Here is a 22,484-nt window from a genome sequence, read left to right as displayed (position 1 = left end):
TTCATTCTCCTCTGTCTGAAACTATCAGTTTTTAAGGCGTGGCTCCTTTAAGGCTTGTCAGTAAAAAGCCACTGTTATGATTGGCTAACGTCAGTGTGTAGTAAACAGTGCCAACGCCCAATCGCTATTGCACGCGAGTGTTTTGTAAACATTATCCACAGAAAAAGCATTATGCATTATAACATTAGGGTTTGTGATGCAGCTTCTGGTCAGATCTAATACAGTCGGCTGTTTTACCTTTCAACAAAAGTCTCTTTGCAAACTCTTCATTACACTGTGTGTCAATTATAAAACAATCTGCTGTCAAATGCTCCGAACAAACATATAATCCTCAGACGGAAACATATAAACCATCCACTTGTACCTGATGCTGGGATTGGTTAAAAAAATACTTAGTTTTTAATGAGGACATTTTAAGCTATGAAACTTGCAGGATAATTTAATGGTACAAAGACCTTTTATATGTCCTTCTATATGTATATGCCTTTTATATGTCAAATTTGATTTCTCATATCATGAACCCTTTAAATTCTTTTATAATTTAAGGAAAATAACAATGTGAGTTCTATGAGTGTAGTAACTTGTGTAGGGTATTTGAACATTTGTAGCTTTGGCTAAACATATGGATTGTGTTCTCTATATAAAAACAAACACAGTTGACGTGACGACCAAGGGGCGGAGTTGAAGGTACGTGTGGGCGGGGCTTACTTACATCAACACCCAGATTCAGCAGGTATTTGACCACGTTGATCATTCCACTGGAGGCAGCGGCGTGAAGCGGAGTGTATGATTTCTTATCCTTACAGCAAAGCTCAGCACCATGAGACACCAGGAACTTCATCACCTCTAAATGACCTGAGACAGAGAGGGAGTGAGGGAGTGAGTGAGTGATTTCAGATCAATGACAGAAACATGTTTTCTGTTTGTTCTGATGTTGATGTTTTTCACCCATGTATGCGGCCCAGTGAACTGCACGTCTGTCCTTCTTATCAAAAGCGTTGATGTTTGCTCCTCTGGACACAAGCAACTGAACCATCTGCAATGACAGAGAAACTAAAGATTTCACATGCACACATGTCCGATTTGATGATTATAGATAGAGTCATGATGGGAAGTACAACTTAAAATGCATTTTAATGCTCCAATATGTTCCAGTAGAATAAGTGTCATTTTAAATCCCAATAAAATTAAATTAATGTTATTTGTCTTTGTTTGGAGACCTGAGCTGTGTTTGAAATCGCCCCCTATACCCTCATTCACTACATTACTCCCCTAATGTAGCTCACTTGATGGAGTGAATGAAAACGAGTGAGTGAATTCAGACACTGAGTGCGCCGGACGGGCTGCCGCTTTTGCATGGTTTGCGCTTGCAGTTTAATAATCATTTGACACGTAGCAAACTGGCAGCTTCAGTAATAATGATAAGATTGAACTCTGGAAACTAGCATGTACAAACCTTAATTAAACAATTTAGCAATCAATTAAAAATGTATGATATTACGCTGTAGCCACATTTGGAAGGATGGATGGATGATTCAGCTGCGGGCGCCATCTTCTGGTCAGGAGCGGGAATTCATTCAGCACAACCCTCACAGTGCATTATGGGTACTCTCTAGCCATTGAGTGTGCATTGGTTGTACACTCGTTATTGCAGTGCATTTATGGGATTGAATGAGTGCACTCGATAATGTCCACTATGGTTTCGGACACCATTACAAATGGCTGTCCCATCAAATAGTGCTCTATTTAAGGTATGGGATTTCAGACACAGCCCTGGTTGTTTTTCCCTAGCCTGCCTGACTGATCAATAATATATAAGCTTTTGGGTCATGTGTCCGCTAGCGGCACTCTAGACAGACCTCAATCTGTTGATCTCAGTGAAGAAAGAAGATATAAAAGAGCAAAAAGAAGGGCAAAGTTTGTGGCAATTAATTGATTAGTTCTGAGGCTGTCAACTAGCCTTGGGTCACATGACTTTTAAGATGGTCTGACTTTGTTTGGAAAGTTCAAATATAAATATACACTAGCTTTCAAAAGTTTGAGTTTTTTTTTTAAGTCTCTTCTCCTCACCAAGGCTGTTTGTTTGATCAAAAATACAGTAAAAACAGTAACACTGAAATATTACTCAAATTTAAAAAAAAAATTGTATGTGAATATATTGTAAAATATAATTTATTCCTGTGATCAAAGCTGAATTTTCAGCATCATTACTCCAGTCTTCAGTGTCACATGATCCTTCAGAAATCACTCTAATATGATGATTTGATGCTCAAGAAACATTTCTGATTATTATCAATGTTGAAAACAGTCGTGCTGTTCATATTTTGTGGAAACCGTGACACATTTGTTTCTTAGATGAATAATAAAGTTCAAAACAACAGCATTTATTTGAAACAGAAATCTTTTGAAACATCATAAATGTCACTTTTGATCAATTTAATGTGTCCTAAACTAGTGAACAATAGTGAAGTCTGTAAAATTAGAAAAATACATTAATGCGAGTGAAATTTATATGATCAGATACTATTTTTCAGTATTTTGCATTGAAGCAAGTGAACAAGCAGACTTTCTTATTTCACTCTGGGTGTGAATATGTCTTTTGTCTGTAAATCGTTTCCCCTTTTCTTTCATTCTTTGTGTAAAGGGGTCTCGTAACCTCAGCTATGATTGTGCAGCTGTTGATCTGTGAGAGTGAACGTCTGACCTCCAGGTGTCCGCTGAAGGTGGCGTGGTGCAGAGGCGTCCGTCCGGCGCGGTCCGACACGTTGACGTTGCTCAGCAACGGGACTAAAGCCTCTGCGCAGCGCACTGCTTTATGGGCCGCGGACACGTGCAACGGCGTCTGCCAGTTTTTGTCCCGCGCGTTGACGTCGGCAGAGTGTTTCAACAACACCTGGACGGCCTCCTGAACACACAACGAGAACATTAACGAGCCTGAAAACCTTTGTCTGTTTTTATTTGTTGTTCCGTGGACGTGTCGTACCTCGCTACAGGAAGCCACGGCCCGATGAAGAGGAGTGAGCCATTTATTATCTTTGGCATTTACTCTCGCCCCTGAGAGAAAGGATATGCAAAATGAGTTGCAGTTATTAATGTCACAGTTGAAGCAGCTTCTCGTAAGCCTGTTTAAAAGAAACTCCCACAATCCTCTGGGATCACATCTGTTGCTTAAAATACAGCAACACCTGTTACTTTTACTCTGTCATTCATGAAGACAACTCCCCTTTACACACGTACACACTGGAAGTCATTCAGGAAGTCACATGATGTGTATGTGTTTTGTCAGTGTTTCAATGGTGCAAAATCTAGAAAGGCTGATATAATTTACACACACGAGGCATTTTCTATTATATACAGTACACAAAGTCAGAATGGTGTTAGTGATTGCTAAGGGTTTCTAGGATGTTTAAGGGCTTGATATATTCTATTTAGATGAAAACACATTAAAAAGATGTTTTGGTGACAAGCTATCGTTCAAAAGTTTGGGGAAGGTACGATTTCTTTCCTTTTTTATTTTCTTTTATTCAGCAAGGACGCATTAAATCGATCAAAAGTGACAGTAAAGTTTATAATGTTACCAAAGATTCTATTTCAAATAAATGCTGTTTTTTTTTTAACTTTATATTTATCAAAGAATATTAGAAATAGAATCATGGTTTCTATAAAAATATGAAGCGGCACGACTGTTTTCAATATTGATAATAATCATAAATGTTTCTTAAGCATCAAATCATCATATTAGAGTGATTTCTGAAGGATCATGTGACACTGAAGACTGGAGTAATGATGCTGAAAACTCAGCTTTGATCACAGGAATAAATTACACTTTACTATATATTCACATAGAAAACAGAAATTTTACATTGTAAAAATATTTCACATTATTATTGTTTTTACTGTATTTTTGACCAAATAAACACAGCCTTAGTGAGCAGAAGAGACCGAAGAAATCTCACAGACCCCAAACTTTCAAACAGTTTTGAATACCATGGAGTTGGAAATTATGCTTTGGCTGTCAGTAGATTTTGGAACATATACAAAAGCATTGGTATATATTGGTAATTATATGTGGAAACGGCCCTTCATACCTGACAGGATGAGCAGCTCGATGATCTCAGCGTCGCCCAGGTACGCAGCAGCGTGAAGCGGCGTCCTCTTCTCACTGTCCTGAGGATTCACAATCACAGACATTAATAAACACTCACAGTAGCATCACATACAGCAATACACAACATACACACTAGTGTTTATCTCGCTAAGATTTCATAATGTTTTTGAAAGAAGTCTTTTCTGCTCACCAATGCTGCGTTTATTTGATCAAAGATACCGTAAAAACAGTAATATTGTGAAATATTATTACAATTTAAAACAGCTGTTTTCTATGTGAATATATATTAAAATGTAATTTATTCCTGTGATCAAAGCTGAATTTTCAGCATCATTACTCCAGTCTTCAGTGTCACATGATCCTTCAGAAATCATTATAATATGATGATTTGATGCTCAAGAAACATTTCTGATTATTATCAATGTTGAAAAGTATGGAAGCTTGTTTCCGCCACTGACTAATAAATAAATAATAATAGCGACTTTTTATCTCACAATTCTGACTTTTTTTCTTACAATTGCGATATATCAAGTCAGAATTGTGACTTTTTTTCTCAGAATTGCGACTTTATATCTCTTTATATCTAAAGTCGCAATTGCGAGATATAAAGTCGCAATTCTGAGAAATAAAGTTGCAATTGTGAGAAATAAAGTCAGAATTGCGAGATGTAAACTCGCAATTGTGAGATAAAAAGTCGCAATTATCTTTTAAAATGTTTTATTTTGTGGTGGAAGCAAAAACAGTCGTGCCGCTGCTTCATATTTTTATGCAAACTGATAAATTTTTCAGGATTATTTGATAAATAGAAAGTTCAAATGAACAGCATTTTTTTTTTTAAATTAAAATCTTTTGTAACATTACAAATGTCACAGTCATTTTGGATCAATTTAACGCATCCTTGCTGAATAAAAATATTTATTTCTTTAAAATTATGCCTCTACATCAACAAAACAAATTCTACTGCAGCTCCAAAACACAGATATAAAACCGGATGAAGCTGGTGGTTTTACACTCATCTGCTGTTTATGCTACATCCAAAATGATAATCTTGTAATTCACCTCTTTATTTGCATGCGTTTTGTACTCCATTTGAAAGCTTTGCGTTTGATGCATGTGTGGTTTCAGCAGGGTGTGTGATATATGATACACACAAACACACTGGATTCTTGCGCATGGTGGCACAATGATGCATTTCTGTGTGTGTGTGTGCGATCCACACTGATCAATGCGGCCACAGATCTCTTGAGAGAGCATGCAGTAACATGAGACACACACACATTTTTCTGTTTTTAAGGTTCCTGAGATCTTCTGCGATCACTGTAGCTTTAAACATTCCTCCAGATGCCTGAGTAAAGCTCCTTCTACATTTCCATCAATAAAGGCAATTACGAAAGAGCCGTAATCATTCATTCTCCATGTCATGCCACCCTGCAGGCTTCTGTTTTCCATCTGGTCTGGAATGAGAATGGAAAACAGGAGGCCAAGCCACACGGAGTCATGTGACCCAAAAGGGCATCACTGATTGGTTGGCAGTCAAATGGGCGTCGCTCCAGCCCAGGCCTGGCATTGGCGACGAAAACAGACTCCTCATTAAACAGTGAGCGGTAAAATAACCATCTTCAGTCCAAATGCAGGCTCATAACAGCGTATCAACCTCTCAGATGACGATCCATTACGAAACTAAGAGTGATAATGTACAGAAACCGCCAGTGTGTCCATTTCAGAATGGTTTCCAAGACCATTCATCACTGAGAGATCAATGAACTGGTCTCAATACCTGGCCAAATGCAATAAAGACTAAAAAGGCCCCACATACAGAGAATTTCAATGGGATTTAATGGGAAAGTTCACCCAAACAATACTCAGTAATGGACATTTACCTGCACATTCACATCTTCTTTCTTGAATATGAGAGAGCGAACTTCATCTGCGTCCACATTAAATATGGCTTTAATCAGAGAGGGCTGTGGAGAAATGAGAGAGAAACTAGTTAAATACAACACTGAAGAGAAACATCACATTGATCAAAACTGAAATTATGGCGAAAATGTTGTGTGAAGATGAAAAGAAGCTAAATGAATGAAACACTGTGTTTTGATCTATGCAGAAATGAATTCTGAGAATCAAACGTCAAGCGGCAGAAGAAAGGAAACCATTGATTCATCGAGACGCCAAAGAGGAAAATCCATTCAAGCTCAGGATGAAATAAATGCATTTAATAGTGTATGAAATCAGTCCTCACAGCATCTGTGATAACATGGAGAGATTCGGAGTTAGACTGTCCCTCTGTGATCAGTTACTTTACTTTACACAGAATCAATCAACCGTTTATATTGAGCAAATTATTAGGGTATGGTCAAAAACAGGTCAAAGGAATACAGTATGATGGGGGGATGCATTAGTATATAGACATTTTGGGTAATATAGCCAATAATCATGTTTACACTGTAGCTGATAATGAGAATTAGGGATGCACGATATATATCAGCCAGCATATCGGTATCGGCTGATATATTTTCATTTTTAACGTTATCGTTATCGGCCCGATAAGAAAATTTGGCCGATATATCAAAGCCGATAAATAATGGATTATTTTCTTCAGATGCGCACTGTTCGTCATGATGCTTTTGAATTGCTTGAAATATGATTGAAATCACTTAAAGGAAAATACTGTAAAGTGCAACATGTGCAGCGCAAGTCTGTCATATCGGCTACATCAGCTTGTTCACTAAAACTATAACAAACATTTTTGTTAATTGAAGTAAAGCTGAAATAAAATAAAACAAATATTAGAAGAAAAACTTACATTTTTGTAATAAAATTAGAAATGTTGCCTTGGCAACTAATTTACTGAAATTACTCAAATGAAATAAAAACAAATAAAAACATAAATGGTAATAAAACATAAATGGTAATTCAAAATATTATGTTTAAAGGGATACTCCACTTTTTTTGGAAATAGGCTCATTTTACAGCTCCCCCAGAGTTAAACTGTTGAGTTTTACCGTTTTCGAATCCATTCAGCCGATCTCCGGGTCTGGGGGTCCCACTTTTAGCATAGCTTAGCATAATGAATTGAACCGGACAAGACCATTAGCATCTCTCTCAAAAAAAATGAACAAAGAGTTTCTATATTTTTTCTATTTAAAACTTGACTCTTCTGTAGTTACATCGTGTACTAAGACCGACGGAAAATGAAAAGTTGAGATTTTCTAGGCTGATATGGCTAGGAACTATACTCTCATTCCTGCGTAATAATCAAGAAACTTTGCTGCAGTACCATGAGTCCAGCAGGCGTAATGATATGACGCAGCACCTGATAATAGTTCCCAGCTCAGTAGCCTATTATCAGGTGGCATGCGCTGCGTCATATCATTACGCCTGCTGGACTCATGGTACTGCAGCAAAGTTTCTTGATTATTACGCAGGAATGAGAGTATAGTTCCTAGCCATATCAGCCTAGAAAATCTCAACTTTTCATTTTCCGTCGGTCTTAGTACACGATGTAACTACAGAAGAGTCAAGTTTTAAATAGGAAAAATATAGAAACTCTTTGTTCATTTTTTTTGAGAGAGATGCTAATGGTCTTGTCCGGTTCAATTCATTATGCTAAGCTATGCTAAAAGTGGGACCCCCAGACCCGGAGATCGGCTGAATGGATTCGAAAACGGTAAAACTCAACAGTTTAACTCTGGGGGAGCTGTAAAATGAGCCTATTTCCAAAAAAAGTGGAGTATCCCTTTAAATAATACTAAAATATCACTGTAACCAAACTGATGAAAATTTGCCATACATATCTCATTCAAGGTTATTCCAAATAAGGCCAGGCTACATTACAGCCACACCCTGTTTGGCCCCGCCCACCAGCCACACCCTGTTTGGCCCCGCCCACCAGCCACACCCTGTTTGGCTCCGCCCACCAGCCACACCCTGCATGCTCAGGTGTCATTATTACAGGAAAGAGAGTAGCAGGCACTTACTGAATGACACAGACACACACACTGCAGGTTTTCTGTGAATTCACCTCACAAACACATGAAGATGAGCAGCAGAAGGCTTTGTTTTTAATAACAATGAAGGAAAGACGGGAGGGAATGCCATAAAAGAAAGAATGCAGGTTTCCTCTGTTTAAGGAAACGTGGCTTGTTACAACAGCAAAAACTTCAGCCTGAAGGTCCTAAAAACTGCTTAGACCGGGTGCTTTTAACTATTAAAGGACAAAACCTGCCAGCAAAATCCACAGAACTGAGACCTGTCTGGTTCTGCCACTAAACTGCTGATTATCCTGCTACTTTATCGAGAGTTTCCATCCTAACACCTGCTGTTGTCACTGATCAAGAACACTTTTAGCTGCACAAGATGCATTTGGTCTGAAATGTGAGAACACAAGTCATAATGTAGCATTCTCAACACTGCTAGTGAGCATTAGCATAAAATGTGTTCCTCTTTTATAAGCTTGTTTTAGGTGTGCTACAGTCGTGGCGAAGAAACAGTTTCAAGAATATCGTGAGATTTTATGAGTATGTTTAGCTCCATGAATAATGGCCTAGACATGTGAAGGTAACTGTACACAGTCAGGTCAAAAAAACAACAACAAAAAAACTTTTTTTATGTTTATCTTTTATTAAAAAATGTAAAATAAATACAAAAATAAAAACAAATAAATATTAGAAGCAAATTAAAACTAAATGTATTAAAGTTTTTAAAGTTGATCTTAAATAACAAAAAAAATCTAAGATAATAAATAAAAAAAATAAAAAAATAAGATAATATTAGAAAAAAATAAATTTTAAAAATTACATAAGGTTTTTAACCTTATTTGATGAATGAACAAATGTAAAAGATTTATAATTAATAAAAAGTAAATGTATAATTTAGATTCAAAATATTAAAATAAAACAAATTTGCAAAAGGTTTTTCAAATGTATCTTTCTTAAATAAAAACTAAAGCGGACTCTACTTTAGTGAATATATTTCCACATGGATCACAAAGAGAGCATGAGGTTTGTTTATGTCTGCATTACAGCTGATGTCGGCCTGAGGCCTGTTGTTGTTCACACAGAACATGTTCTAGCATTTTACTGCAGCGTTTTGTCATTTTTGATGGACATCTTTGGCCTTTGTAATGCATCTCATTGTTTTTCCAGCATCTCACGTTAAATATGTAGAAACGCCGGTGTCTTTTGACTGTAAGAACGTGTTAAAGCGTGTTAAGCTTGTGACATTTGCGTCTGACAGCTGCATTTCCATCCAGAGGCCAAAGGTCACCAGGTCAGATGATCCAGGGTTTCCAAAGGAATTTTTGGACCTCATCTGGCAGCACCAGAGATCTCCTTACCTGGAACCCCAACCAGATCTGACAGACTGATGAACAAGTCTGTATCTGTCTCAGATAATAATGGGGACAGATCATGACATGCAAATACTAAAGCAACTGAATCATTTAGCTCTTCTTCTCTTTCACACTGATACCTGCTGCTGTACACACACACACACACACAACAGAGAAACTATTATCATATCCTAATAGTCAAATCAGCCACCTCACCTTCTCGTCCTGAGAGGAATTCTGGGAAATGTGGTCCGGAGTGGCTTTGGAGTGCAGAGAGGAAGGTTCGTCATCTTCCACCTCCTCCAGGACCACGATACACACGCGACTCATGCGCTCCGACCGCATAGCTGCCTTTCACACACACACACACACACACACACACACACACACTCACACAAAACGCCCCCTCGACGCGCGCGATCCGACAGCGATATTCAGGTCCGGTTCCATTAGTATCCGTTAGGAGCGTTAAATCCCTCTTCCAAACACACACATCCCGGTGAACAGGGAATTCCTTTATTCCTCAGAGCAGGAACATCAGCAGTGCTGCAGTGAGGAGATGCGTGCAGCGTCCTCACACACACACACACACACACGCACACACACATTCACTCACTCACACACACATTACACACTGTGATCTGAGGACAATGGTGTGTGAGCTCCAGCCTGCTGAAACCTGCACTTTTACACATACACACACACACAGATCCAACCCCCACCGACCGCAATAACACACCAGCCAACCCTACTGCAGCGAGAGAGAGAGAGAGAGAGAGAGAGAGAGAGAGAGAGAGAGAGAGAGAGAGAGAGAGTGCGTGTGTGTGTGTGTGTGTGTTTTCTAGCGAGCTTCCGACAGCACGAGCCTTTAACAGTGAAATATGAAGCGCAGAGTTGATGGGACAAACACACTCAGGAACAGATCAAATTATTCTTTGTCAGGACGATGGACAAGGTCACTGTGGTTTTTGTTTGTTTTGTTTTTTACTTTAGAGACAAAATTGTTTCCAGAAGTGAGTTCAATGTGGAAAAGCCTTTGGGATACTAATTTTATCATTTTTTATTTTATAAAGGAAAGCTGTAACAGATCGCTATTGGTGTATATCTCATCAAACCTGTCAAGAACACATAGGTCATATTACACCTCAAAATCAAAAGAATTTCAGTTTGCATATGGAATATGAATCCTGATTTAAGGACAAAAAAGCATCCAGGGCTTATTCAAGCACATTTAAAATTCTTGTTAATGTAATTGAAAAAAAGTTGATAAAAATATATACATTTTAAAGTAATTATACATCTTGGTAGAATTTGTTATACATAATTTAATTAATGCTGATTTTAATTCATTATTGAATATAATATTATCAGATAATTTCATTAAAGTATTTTCAGTAAGTTCAAGTAAAACATTCAAATATATTATAAGAATTTTAGTAGAAAAATGTGCTTAACTGTCATAAATAATATCCAAATTAGGCCTAAAATAGGCTTCACTTTCCTTACACAAATTTTTTTTGAGAGTAACGTTATGTGTGTGAGAGTATGTGTGTGTGTGTCCAGTCTCTCTGAGATCATGACTGATCTGTGACTTATCTTCATCTCATCACCCTCCTCTTCCTCTCTCTCTCTCTCTCTGTGTGTCTCTCTCTCTGTGTCTCTCTCTCTGTGTCTCTCTCTCTGTGTCTCTCTCTCTCTCTCTCACACACAACAACAAACTGCTGACAGCCTGACACTCGTTAATGGAGAGATGTGCGACACGCACGCACACACACGCGCATGCACGCACGCACACACACTTCAACTGTCTCACAGAATTATTAATCAGATGTGATTTCTGCACAACACAGTGTTTGTGTTTCTGATTTGAGGAGCCACAGCGCCTAGCTCAAAAATATCCTAACTAATTCTGCCGGACTGAACACTAGCATGCACAGCAACACACTGGCAAACACTCACAACACCTCAGGTGGTTTTTGCACAAGCGATGTACTTCAGACAAGGTAAAAATGTAGCAGATTGTTTTGATCAGAGTCTCCAGAACGCCTGACAACACTGAAGCCTGTAACAACAAGATTCAGATGCTCTGATGCTCTTGGCAGACGCTCTCCAAACAAATGACTTATCCAAATCACGCTTGTGTCAAAAAAACAAGACCATAAAGCGAGCATGAAAGTCTGATAATCACACACGTGTTCCCTGAACACATTCCAGAGGTCAGGGACCTTTACTGTACTCGAAGTCACGGGTTCACAATCGTGACAGTCTACATGCAACGCTTATTTTGAGGAGCTTTCCACAAATAGTGTAGAAAAATTCCAGCTTGAAGCCGTCGCTCACTCATTAGGAGCTGGTGTGGGACCAAATGTTGCTTTGCATTTAGTGATATATTCATACGACACAAAGTGTTTATGCATGTTTTTTTCCACAATAACTCTGATCACAAGGCCGAATGATCAAGCTTGATGAATGAACGCAGGCCACACTACAATCTGAAGGGATTGATTAGTTACTTGTCTTCTTTTAATGTGTTTATAACTACAGTTTGTTAATATTGATGTTATCTCAAACAGTTATATCACATTAGAGTTAGATTTTTATTCATGAAAAGTAACTTTCAAGACAAACCTACACTAACAATTAAACTCTCAAATAGAAAGTCTACACATTTCTAAATATAACAGTAAAAATTGCTAAATGTTTTTTTGCAATGATGAACTAAAAAAAGGGAGTTTACAATTAATTATGATTGCAAAGCATTTCTGGAACTGCAGGAATCTGTTGACTTTTTCTGACATAATGATGCAAGACACAGCAAAACATTTTCCTCCCTGAACACCCTGGAGTCTAAAACTGAGTTATGAAATAATAACTGAAAATGACTGAAGACGTCCTGTATCATTGCATCAAAAACCCTGTATCAAAACCCTGCAGCATTGAACAGTCCTCTAAGCTCCGCCCCCTGAGCCCCTGCAGCCAATAACGAGCTCCTCTACCCGAGACTGCAACCAATGAGAACCTGCCGTCACAAGCTGCCTGCCAGATACAGAATCTCATTACACGCAGTCTGACGGTTACTGTATTATCAATCTAGTCTGATTTGTCACTAAGAAATACTGTTTATAATAAGATCCAGTGCAGAATGGAACCCGAATCAAGAGAAATCAGGCATCAAAACAAGCTAGTTTCATACTTTTGAAACCCGCCATAGATAGACATTGCGGACTGAATTTTGAATAAATAATCCTTAATATCAGCGAATCGCGACCTTCACTGACCTCTTTAAAAACAAGCAGAACTGACAGAAATATCATGCTAGACACAAGCTATATATGAACTACAGGGCAGATCCGGGTTTTTGCGTCAAACAGGATCTTTAACAAGGAAAAACGTGAAAGTTGTGTTTCGTATTAGAATGGAGTTTGCAGTTGATTGTGTGTAAACTGTTTTACATTAACCAGCATTAAATGACTGTTATTAATAACGATTGATAAGACTTGAAAACGTAATTAAACATGTTGGTTTAAAGTAATTAAGTAATTACTAAGTAAAAGTAATTAAACAACTTGTTTTAAGGCCCACTAAAGTGCTTTGTTCAATGTGTTGATGTGATTTCCACTGAAACAGGAAGGGGCGGGGCATATCGAACAGCCCCTCCCCTTTTATAAAACAGCCAATAGCGTTTAGTTTCTATCACAGCTCGTCCAGAGCCGTTGAATTCAGTAAAGCCGCAGTTTCCAACTGATCTCTAACCGTTTCTCCTCATAATCTCCTCCATATCGCTTTAAAATACAGCATAATTCAAAAGGGTTCGAATCATTTTATGATCCGCTCTGTGTTTCGTGTCTCTGGACCGGAGCTGCGGCGGTTCGTGTGACACTAACGTGAAACCAGACTTCATTCGCCCCAATGGAAAGATTATTTACACTGTCAGAATCGTTCCCTATACCCTATATAGTGCACTGTGCGCCATTCAGCATGTAGAAAATAGTAAATGTGTGAACAAGTGACCGATTTCAGCGTCTGTTTATAATGAAGGGGGCGGAGCTTAAGATTCTAGAGAGCATTGGATTGGACAGTGAGAGACTGTAAGTTTTGAATTGAATGCTTATATCTTCTAAATGTGAATTGTGTCATTGTTTTGGAGCACTAGCTTATAGATAACAGTAAGGCAAACATATTCATACTAAAATCCCAAAAACGTCCCATTTTGATTTAATGGGGACTTTAAAAGTCTCAGAATAGAGTCTGGATTTGATATCAAACGCCCTCTAGAGGACGCGAGAAGCACAACCGCATGAGAAAAGGTGTCGATTCATGATAAACAGTGTTTACTGTACAGATAAACGCAGTGTGCTTTAGCTGTGCTGGTTTGATGGTTTTATAGGGGTTTTGGCCCTGCAGAACAACTAGACCAATGTAACCCAGTTCAGGGTTTTCTTTAGCAGGTTCTGGCTGATGTTTCAGTCTTCATTCTCCCTTTGTTTTCAACCAGCATGCAAACAAAGACTACGGCCTGCTGTTCTGAAAGACAACCCGTGTGTGTTTTCACTCGTTTCTAACATCAGTCTCATTTATATGACTATTTACAAGATGAACGCTTCTGTTTGTTCACTATCTTCTCCTCTCAACCTAATCTAACAGCCCAAAACGAAGAAAGTGGGAAAGGGTTTTATAAATGCAGGTTTGCTTTAGTTGCGTGAATGATGCTTCATTTAATAAGCAGAATGCTGTTAAACTTTCTTTCTGTCAGTCATAAATCCCTCATGTTTTACCAAGCAGAACTTATTTAATAACAATAACAGCAGCCAGAATTTGTCAATCACAGCTAATGATGCAGATCAACTTGACTGTAAAATGGCAAATATTAAACATGAATGTTTGCTTCTAAAAAAAAAAAAAAAAAAAAAGCAAAAAAAGGCAATTTAAATGAACTGCAAATCAGATTTAAGACCATTAAAAAATTTATAATAATAATAATAATAATTGATTAAAAAATAAATAAAAATGGCAACGAAATGGCAACGTCAAAAAATATAATATTAATAATAATAATAAATTAATAAATAAATAAATAAACAAATTAATTAATTTAAAATATAGATATTTTTTAACGTAAACGAAATGTCAACCAGTCTACGGAAGCCCTAAAGGGAAATGGGGGGGGGTTTTTTCCCGTTGTTTTTTTCGTGATCTCGACATAAAAAAGTAGTAGTTGTTGTTGTTTTTAACAATAATTGTTTGATTCTGAAACACAGTTCACACTGAGAGTCTACTGTCGCTACACTGCCACCTCTTGGCACAGTTGTGTAACTTATAGAACAACTTTTGTTATGTCGAGATCACGAGAAAATGTAATTATTGAAAACAAGAAAAAAAAAAAAAATAATCCATGGCCTCTTAGGGCTTCTGTAACCAGTCAATGAAATGACAAATAGAAAAATACTATTTATCTAATACATTTATTTAAATTTAAAATGAAAATGTTTATGTTGCAAAAAGTTAATGTCCGTGTTATCCTATTTGAGCACTACGCAGAAAATACGCACATACTTTAAGGGTATTAGGGCCAAAAAATTAAACGCTAGGTAAACAGAAAAATTAACCCTTAGATAAGCATAGAGTGCATTAATGCAACAACGCATCATTTGCAGCAACAAACCCAACGCTGAACCACTGAAACCTGCGATTGTTAAAAGCTTAGCCTGCTGTTTGATTAACACTTTCGAGGCAGCAGCAGCAGCACAGCCTGAGATGCGAGCACAGGTGAGGTGAGGTGAGGTGATTCAGGTAACTGATGATCACAGACCTGCTCTCGGATCCGCAGCAACATCTTCTTTCTCCTCCAGCGCCGCGACTCATGCGCAAACCAAGCCGGACTGGCGCTTTAAAAGCCTAAAAGAGCCCGAAACATCTCAGACAGCCGCGGGAGAATGTTCTGCCACACATGCCAGGGCTTGAGTTTCCTCTCCTCTTCCTGAAATAGACAAACACAAGCGGCACAAACACACAGAAGCTACAAAAGCTCATTTCTAGCGTCTCCACTCTGCGGTAGAGCGACTCTCGCTGCAGTTACAGGCCGAGTCCGACAGAGGGCGCCGAAGACACGCGAATGTCATGACATATTATTATGAAAGTCAATTTATCTCAATCGATTAATTATGTAGCCCAGCATTACATCCACAAAAAGCACAAAAAATTACTATAACTTCAATAAAATATTAGAAGGACTTTATTATTTTTTATTTACCATTAGACTATTTATCGTTGATACATTATTAGTGATATGCGATGTTCTTATCTTGACGCAAAAAAAGACAGAAAATATTCATATTTATTTCTAATATTTAATTTTACAAACAACAAATGGGTTGGTAAATTATATAGATATTCAAAGTGCAACGTTATGGTAATACACCAGGCTATTTAATAATTATTCATGTTAAACTCAAATGCGACATTGATCTGAAAAGGCCTATCTAATGTTTGACAGCTTATCAAAGATTCTAGCGCTATCGCTTATTATCGTACAAGTCAAATCATTTGACTCAATCCGGAAGTAAAACCAGAGTGGAAGTTCTTTTGTCGTCTGAAAACATCTATGCCTGACATTCCACAACAAAGCCTAATCGAGGACGCCCCTGATTGGCTGAAACCGAGCGCGAGGCAAAGTGAGGTCATCGATGATTTCTTTCCTACCGTGTTGTTGGTTGTTTTTCTCATCAAACTGTCCAAAAACTGTTCAAATATATTCATACAAGCTGAATGTTGTGTTCATTTACCTCGTCTTAGAATCAGTTCACCAAAAAAAAAAAAAAAAAAAAAAAAATTACCGAGTTATATTTGAACAACATACATTTAATAAATGTATTTTATATTTAATAATAAAATAATTTAACTTAAATAATTTGATTGTAAGCGAAAATTTAAAAAACTAAAATGTTTAAAAATAGATTAAAATGTAATACAATAAATAAACGGTTTTTTTTTTTTTTCTAGCTCGATACTAGAGAAACGTGATAATGCCTCCAGTCTTGAAAATGTTCATATAAACTCACTAAGATAAACTCAAATAGACTGCTTTGGCATGTGAGTAATGTCGAAGTCAGTGCTTTAGGGTGCAGTAATTAGACAGATGGTCATTTCTCCTGCTGGGGAATCTGTGGCTGGAATAAGACAGAAATACTACAGCTGTGTGTGTAAGAATAGCAGAAGAGTCACTGAACCACTCTGGCCTTTAGATGTAAGGAAGAGCCTGAGGCCATTCATCAGACAACCTGACATTTGTCAGAAGAGTTCCTTCCCATAATAACCACAGTTGCATCTAGAAATACTCTCGTTCATTACTGTGTGCTTTTGGCGCCACCTAGATGTCACCAACAATAATGTAAGAAGAAATCACCAAAACAAACACGCATTCAATTATTGAATGAATTCATTTTATTGCAATACATGGAATAATTATGGCTGGAACTTAAAATCAATTAAACAAAAAAGAAAAAAAAAAAAGAAAAAAGTAATGAGAATAAACACTCTACTAGAATACACAAATTGTTAATAAATACATTTTCATGTAATTTCTTTAATTGCGGTTGTTGTTGGGAGAATTTTCTTTGCATTCAGAAATACTAATTATTCTTGGTATATAAGATGTTAAATATCAGTTATTTTTGTATCCACGGTTTAAATAACTCTTTCCCGCCAGCATTTTTGATAAATTTCATAAAACTTTCATGGCCCCCGCACAATATTTTATTGTAGCCTATAACATATAATATATCAAAAGATAGAACAGAGCTGTTGCTAAAACAACACCACTCATTTTACTCTAGCTTCATTCTTTTTTAACACTAAAATGTGGGTAAAGTGTAATAATAATAAAAAAGAATCGACATTTCATCTGGTAACGTTTGGCAGTTTTGATTTATATGTTTGATGATGGATTTCATGCACATAAGCAATGCTTCTATCATGTATATATATTATAAAAATAAAAATATATAAAAATTAAAAACCCTACACATTTTTCTATTTGTGTTTTCAAATGTACTAAACAGCTAATCATATTTTCAGTTGTTTGATGATATATCTAGAACAATTATAATTTTATCATGAGAATGCAGTTTCGGAAAGATTGGATAGATTTGAAAACTGAAACCAGTTTTGAGACTAAATGGTGTAGATTTTTAATATCTTCCATAACTAAAAAATTATATTATCAGCATTTCATCCCTCAAAAAAACAGTTTCTGGTTAAAAGATCTTAAATCAATGCTAGAATCAAATAAATCAACTACAAATGGTTTAAAACAGACTTGTTGCCCACACTTGTGATATATATATGATTATTTTCTATATATAAATACACACATATGCATGTATATATTTAAGAAAAATGTGTTATTTATATATAAAATATTTATATATAATATAAATATACAGGTATATACAGTATATGCATGCACATTTTTCTTAAATATATACATGCATATGTGTGTATTTATATATACAAAATAATCATACACAGCACACACATATAATGTAAACACAAACTTTTATTTTGGATGCGATTAATCATTACACACACACACACACACACACACACACACACACACACACACACACACACACACACACACACACACACACACACACACACACACACACACACACACACACACACACACACACACACACACACACACACACACACACACACACACACACACACACACACACACACACACACACACACACACACACACACACAAATGAAGAGTTCAGATGCAAAAGCCTCTAAGTGCCATCTGAAATTTTCTTCTAGAATGATCATTTTTATCAAGCTCGTATATTTAAGTTCAGTAATTTCACTTAAATGACAATTAATAGGTAATTTTCATTGCCATTTAAGTGAAATTACTGAACTTAAATATATGAGCTTGATAAAAATGATCATTCTAGAAGAAAATTTCAGATGGCACTTAGAGGATTTTGCATCTGAACTCTTCATATACACACACACACAAAACATAAATGTAAAACTTTCAGAGTTGCCATGCTTAATTCTAGTCAAGACTCTTTATTTCCGTCTCCATCAGACGTCATTCATACACACACACACACAGTAACGACAGCTCTCATCAGGGCAGTGAGTTGGAGTTAATTTTATTAGTGTTATACTGAGTTAAGCTGCTCAAAATTAATGTTTTAGAAGCATAATGCAAAACACTCTACTCCTTTAGAGTCCTTTTCAGTCTATTAAAACGACCATGACATTCAAATCGACTTACTTCGTTAAAGAAAAATAAGAAAATATAATTGACAGTACATTTAGGCACACCGCTGACACATACTATACACCAATACGCACAGTTCATTTTCATAGATTCATACAGACGGGGATTCAGAGAGCAAATCAAATGAGGAATCTGAAACATTAGTATCAAACACTGAGTGAATTTAAAGGGGAAGTGTGCTCCTGTGTGACTCGACCAATCACAGCAGAGTTCAGCTTCTCAGTGCCAGCCAATCACAGAAGAGAAAGAGTAAACCTGCGTGTGACGCTGGCCAATCACAGCAAACAGCCACAAAATAAGAGCATCATAAACAATGTTCAATTAAGAGTTTAAGTGCTATTTTTATTTTAAAATCACATAATTAGTTCTTGTCTATTGGCATCAATATCTGGATGAAGCTCATGAAACCTGAGACAGGTCATATTCACTCCAAAATCTAAATAAATAATATATTAGCGTAAAGACCAAAACTTTCCCATGACGATTTCTGATCCAAATTCTCATTACTTAAATTGAAAGAAAAATCGAATTATTACATAACATGAAGAAAAATAGTTTACATAATAATAATAATAATTCAGTTTTATTTGAATTGTAATATGCATTTATTTCACATTACAGTAATGAGAATTAAGGAGGGAAATGTGCATAATCGTCATGAAAATAATGTTACAAAGCAAAAAAAAAGGGCATAATTTTCTTTAGTTATGTACTTTAAGGGTGAAATATGATCCGTGCATGTTTTTGCAAAGTGTAGATCTATCATAAGAGTGTTTAACCTGTGTGCTCTAACGCCAGACGACCTCTGACCTCTGCTTGCATGTTTTGAGCCTCCGTTCACCAACAATGTGCTTTCACTCGTCCCTAAAAGCAAAAATCACGCCAAAATCCATCGTCAAGAAAACGGCAGGAGTGACGAAACATTAAAAAAAAAAAAAAGCATCCCCAACACAAACATAAAAGCCAGACTTATAAAACAAGTCCTTTAAAACAAGCCATTTACAACAACGGAATGTTCAGGTGGTTTCTGAAAGAGTTTCGTGTGGTTTCCGATTTCCGCTTCACTCGAATACACTTGAAAACTATCCCATACACGATTATTAGAGAACATGCATTAAAGAAACATATTGCACAACAAAGAATAACGTATTCTCTGATCGGGCCAGTGGAGATCTCCTTGATGTGTGTGTTTGCGGGGAAGCTACGTCTACAGCACACGTCTCTTGGTCTTGGGTTTAAGGCTCTATATCTCACGCGCAAACAGTCTTCGGCTTCGGACAGTTGCAGTTTAGTGCTACACTTGCTATTCTAAAATAAAGTAGTTTTAAAAAACAAACACATGTACACGAGCCTTTGATTGAGTTATAAAAACAGGACACACACACACACACACACAGGCTCACTAGAGACGGGTACATTCGTTTAAAGCATATCTCCGTATGCGCTGAACTCCACCGCCCGAGACGGCCATGCAAACACACGCTAGGTGAAATTCACCATCTCTGTCCCCATTTGATGTGTTTGAGGGCTTTAGATAATGATTAAGTCATTTTTATGTTATGTGTAAGTGAAAGGCTGAGGGGCGTGGCCTGTTTTAAACCCCACCCACTCTATACAACAGGATAACATTACGCCTATTTCAGTGTCAGTGCCACATAATGTTTGTAGATGAAGATCATACACCCTCATCGTACGGTTCTGCTTGTAATGAGTGTTAAGGTGCATAGGTTGGTTCGTTCACCATACTGTATTGACGACGAGTTCGACCACTGCCGAATACAAAACAAACCCAAAAAATCGCATGTATCTACACAGTGTCATCCCAGCAAACATACAAACGGAGAGGACGATCGCTCAGTGTTCAGTCTTTAGTGGTTCAGAGGTGAGCGAAGTGTCGGACAGTGCGCTTCACGATGGTAAGATGAATCCTCTATGCTACGACCGTGTCGATGCAGTGCTTTAAACGAGAACAGCCAGGAGGCACTAAGAGGGAGGTGTGTGTCGAAACACACGCGCCTGACTCCTCCTCTTCTGCGTCGGCGGGAGAATCGTCCGTCTGTCACCTCTTGTGCAAGCTGCGCAGTTTTAGTGAGTATTTGAGCACACGCGGCGAGCGCGAGTGGAGCTTCACGAACAGGTCGGAGAACTTGTACTGAGGAAACAAGGTCTCCAGGAAGCCCTCTAGAAAGACGTAGACCAGCCGGCGGTTCAGAGACTGGTGCTGGAACATGTCGAAGACACGCAGGATGCCCTTGCGCGTGGTGTCCGCCCCGATGATGTGCTTCAGCTCATCTGATGGCAGGAGAGAAGAGTCAAAATTTCAAGATTAATCGCTAAAAGATCACAATCTCCATTCAAACACCCACGCGATCTCATTCCTAAATGACAATGATCCTCCTGTGTCTATACAACCTATGAAAAAGCTTCAAAAACAAGCACTTCATTTCAACCACACAGTATTTTGTCAGTTTTGACAGTGAGTCATTGAATCATTCACTCAAACGTTTTTTTTGTTTTTTTATAATTTGGATTAATGAAACATTTGAAATAGACTGCAGCAATTAACATTTTGTTAGAACCTCTAGTAAATAATGTTAATTGATGCTTCAAATAATGATTGCATCCATAACATCGTAACGCCACTAGGTGGCGAAAGTGAGTGTCTTTGAATCATTCATTCAAGAGATTCGTTCAAAAACGCTGATTCATCCAGTAATGAAACAAGTGAAGTATTTGATTGAGTCATTGAATCATTCACTCAAACTTTCTTTTTTTTTTCTATAATTCAGATTAATAAAACATTTTAAATAGACTGCAGTAATTGACATTTTGTTAGAACCTCTAGTAAATTAAGTTATTTTGTTTAGTTTGCTCAGAATTGTGATCTTTATTTAATAATAATAAAAAAAAACCTGATTCTTAGTTTATCCAGAATCACACAGCTCTAGTATAGCACTTTCCACAATACTCATTGTAAGTACCTGGCATGATGCCCAGGAGTGTGGTTTTGGCGGCGACCCGCGTCCTCATGCGGAGGCTTTTGTCTCTGCGTGGCGGCGTCTCGGCGAGAATCCCGTTCGGCCAGTAAGAGTCTCTGAGGAGCCAAAAACCCAGTCAGAAGAAGAACCACAACCATTTATATGTCAGAACAGACAGTACGCATGCAATCATCACCTGAATCTCTTCACATAATCAGACACTTGCTCAGGCGAGGTCATGTACTCGACGTGATCCACGATTTTCCTGCAGTGAAGCAAAAACAAATGTTTGCCGTTGAACAGAGAGGAGAAATACTGTCGTAATGCGCGCGAGAGTACACGTGTCCATCGCACCTGTTAATGGTGTCTCCATACGTCGCTTTGATGAGCTGCTGCAGGAGGTTCTTGATGTTTCTCCGCAGCCACTGATTTCTCTCCTTCAGGTCAAACACTTCGTCCATCAACAGCAACATCACCCTCAGAGGAATATTATCATCCACCTTACAGCAAAACAACATTTATGAAACTCACAGATCCAACGCTCATATGATTAGATTGTCCACATGCAAAATCACTGAACTACCAATAAACAGGGATGCAAACTAATAGGGGGAAAAAAGGTGACAGAGGCCTCATAGGAGGGTCTGAGGTCCAGGAAGACTTCATTTTTTAATATCAGCTTTAAAATGTGGATTTTGCATTGACACAGCTTGTTATTATGGTACCCATTCAAAATGACTATATTTGTTCAATTATAAAAGTAAAATTCAA

The 22,484-nt window shown here is 37.5% G+C and overlaps 2 protein-coding genes across 8 annotated transcripts in view; both read right to left on the bottom strand.

The window, feature by feature from the left end:
- ankrd28a (ankyrin repeat domain 28a) overlaps nucleotides 1-15,498 on the bottom strand; it is a 33,605-nt gene extending 18,107 nt beyond the window's left edge. The window contains exons 1-7 of one of the 4 annotated variants that reach the window (XM_079878819.1): nucleotides 15,250-15,498; nucleotides 5,989-6,072; nucleotides 4,089-4,167; nucleotides 2,984-3,054; nucleotides 2,705-2,905; nucleotides 949-1,036; nucleotides 713-855 (exon numbers count right to left, since the gene is read on the bottom strand). In XM_079878819.1, coding sequence (XP_079734945.1) covers nucleotides 713-855; nucleotides 949-1,036; nucleotides 2,705-2,905; nucleotides 2,984-3,054; nucleotides 4,089-4,167; nucleotides 5,989-6,072; nucleotides 15,250-15,273 — 690 coding nt within the window. In that variant the 5' untranslated portion in view covers nucleotides 15,274-15,498. Of the gene's footprint in view, nucleotides 1-712; nucleotides 856-948; nucleotides 1,037-2,704; nucleotides 2,906-2,983; nucleotides 3,055-4,088; nucleotides 4,168-5,988; nucleotides 6,073-9,656; nucleotides 10,100-15,249 lie in introns of those variants that run through there. The other 3 variants (XM_079878818.1, XM_079878820.1, XM_079878821.1) reach the window with 3 other exon arrangements.
- A 2,953-nt stretch (nucleotides 15,499-18,451) lies between these two features.
- Nucleotides 18,452-22,484, bottom strand: part of snx13 (sorting nexin 13) — a 34,047-nt gene continuing 30,014 nt past the window's right edge. For 2 of the 4 annotated variants that reach the window (XM_079879751.1, XM_079879752.1), the window contains exons 23-26: nucleotides 22,068-22,213; nucleotides 21,910-21,978; nucleotides 21,717-21,829; nucleotides 18,452-21,027 (exon numbers count right to left, since the gene is read on the bottom strand). In XM_079879751.1, the coding sequence (XP_079735877.1) occupies nucleotides 20,795-21,027; nucleotides 21,717-21,829; nucleotides 21,910-21,978; nucleotides 22,068-22,213 (561 nt within the window). In that variant the 3' untranslated portion in view covers nucleotides 18,452-20,794. The remainder of the gene's footprint in view (nucleotides 21,028-21,716; nucleotides 21,830-21,909; nucleotides 21,979-22,067; nucleotides 22,214-22,484) is intronic. The other 2 variants (XM_079879753.1, XM_079879754.1) reach the window with 1 other exon arrangement.

This window comes from Squalius cephalus (genome assembly GCF_949319135.1).
Source record: "Squalius cephalus genome assembly, chromosome: 8".
NCBI classification, from domain to species: Eukaryota; Metazoa; Chordata; class Actinopteri; order Cypriniformes; family Leuciscidae; genus Squalius; species Squalius cephalus.
The sequence above is the reverse complement of the archived record's forward strand: the minus strand, read 5'-3'. Positions and strand labels throughout refer to the sequence as shown.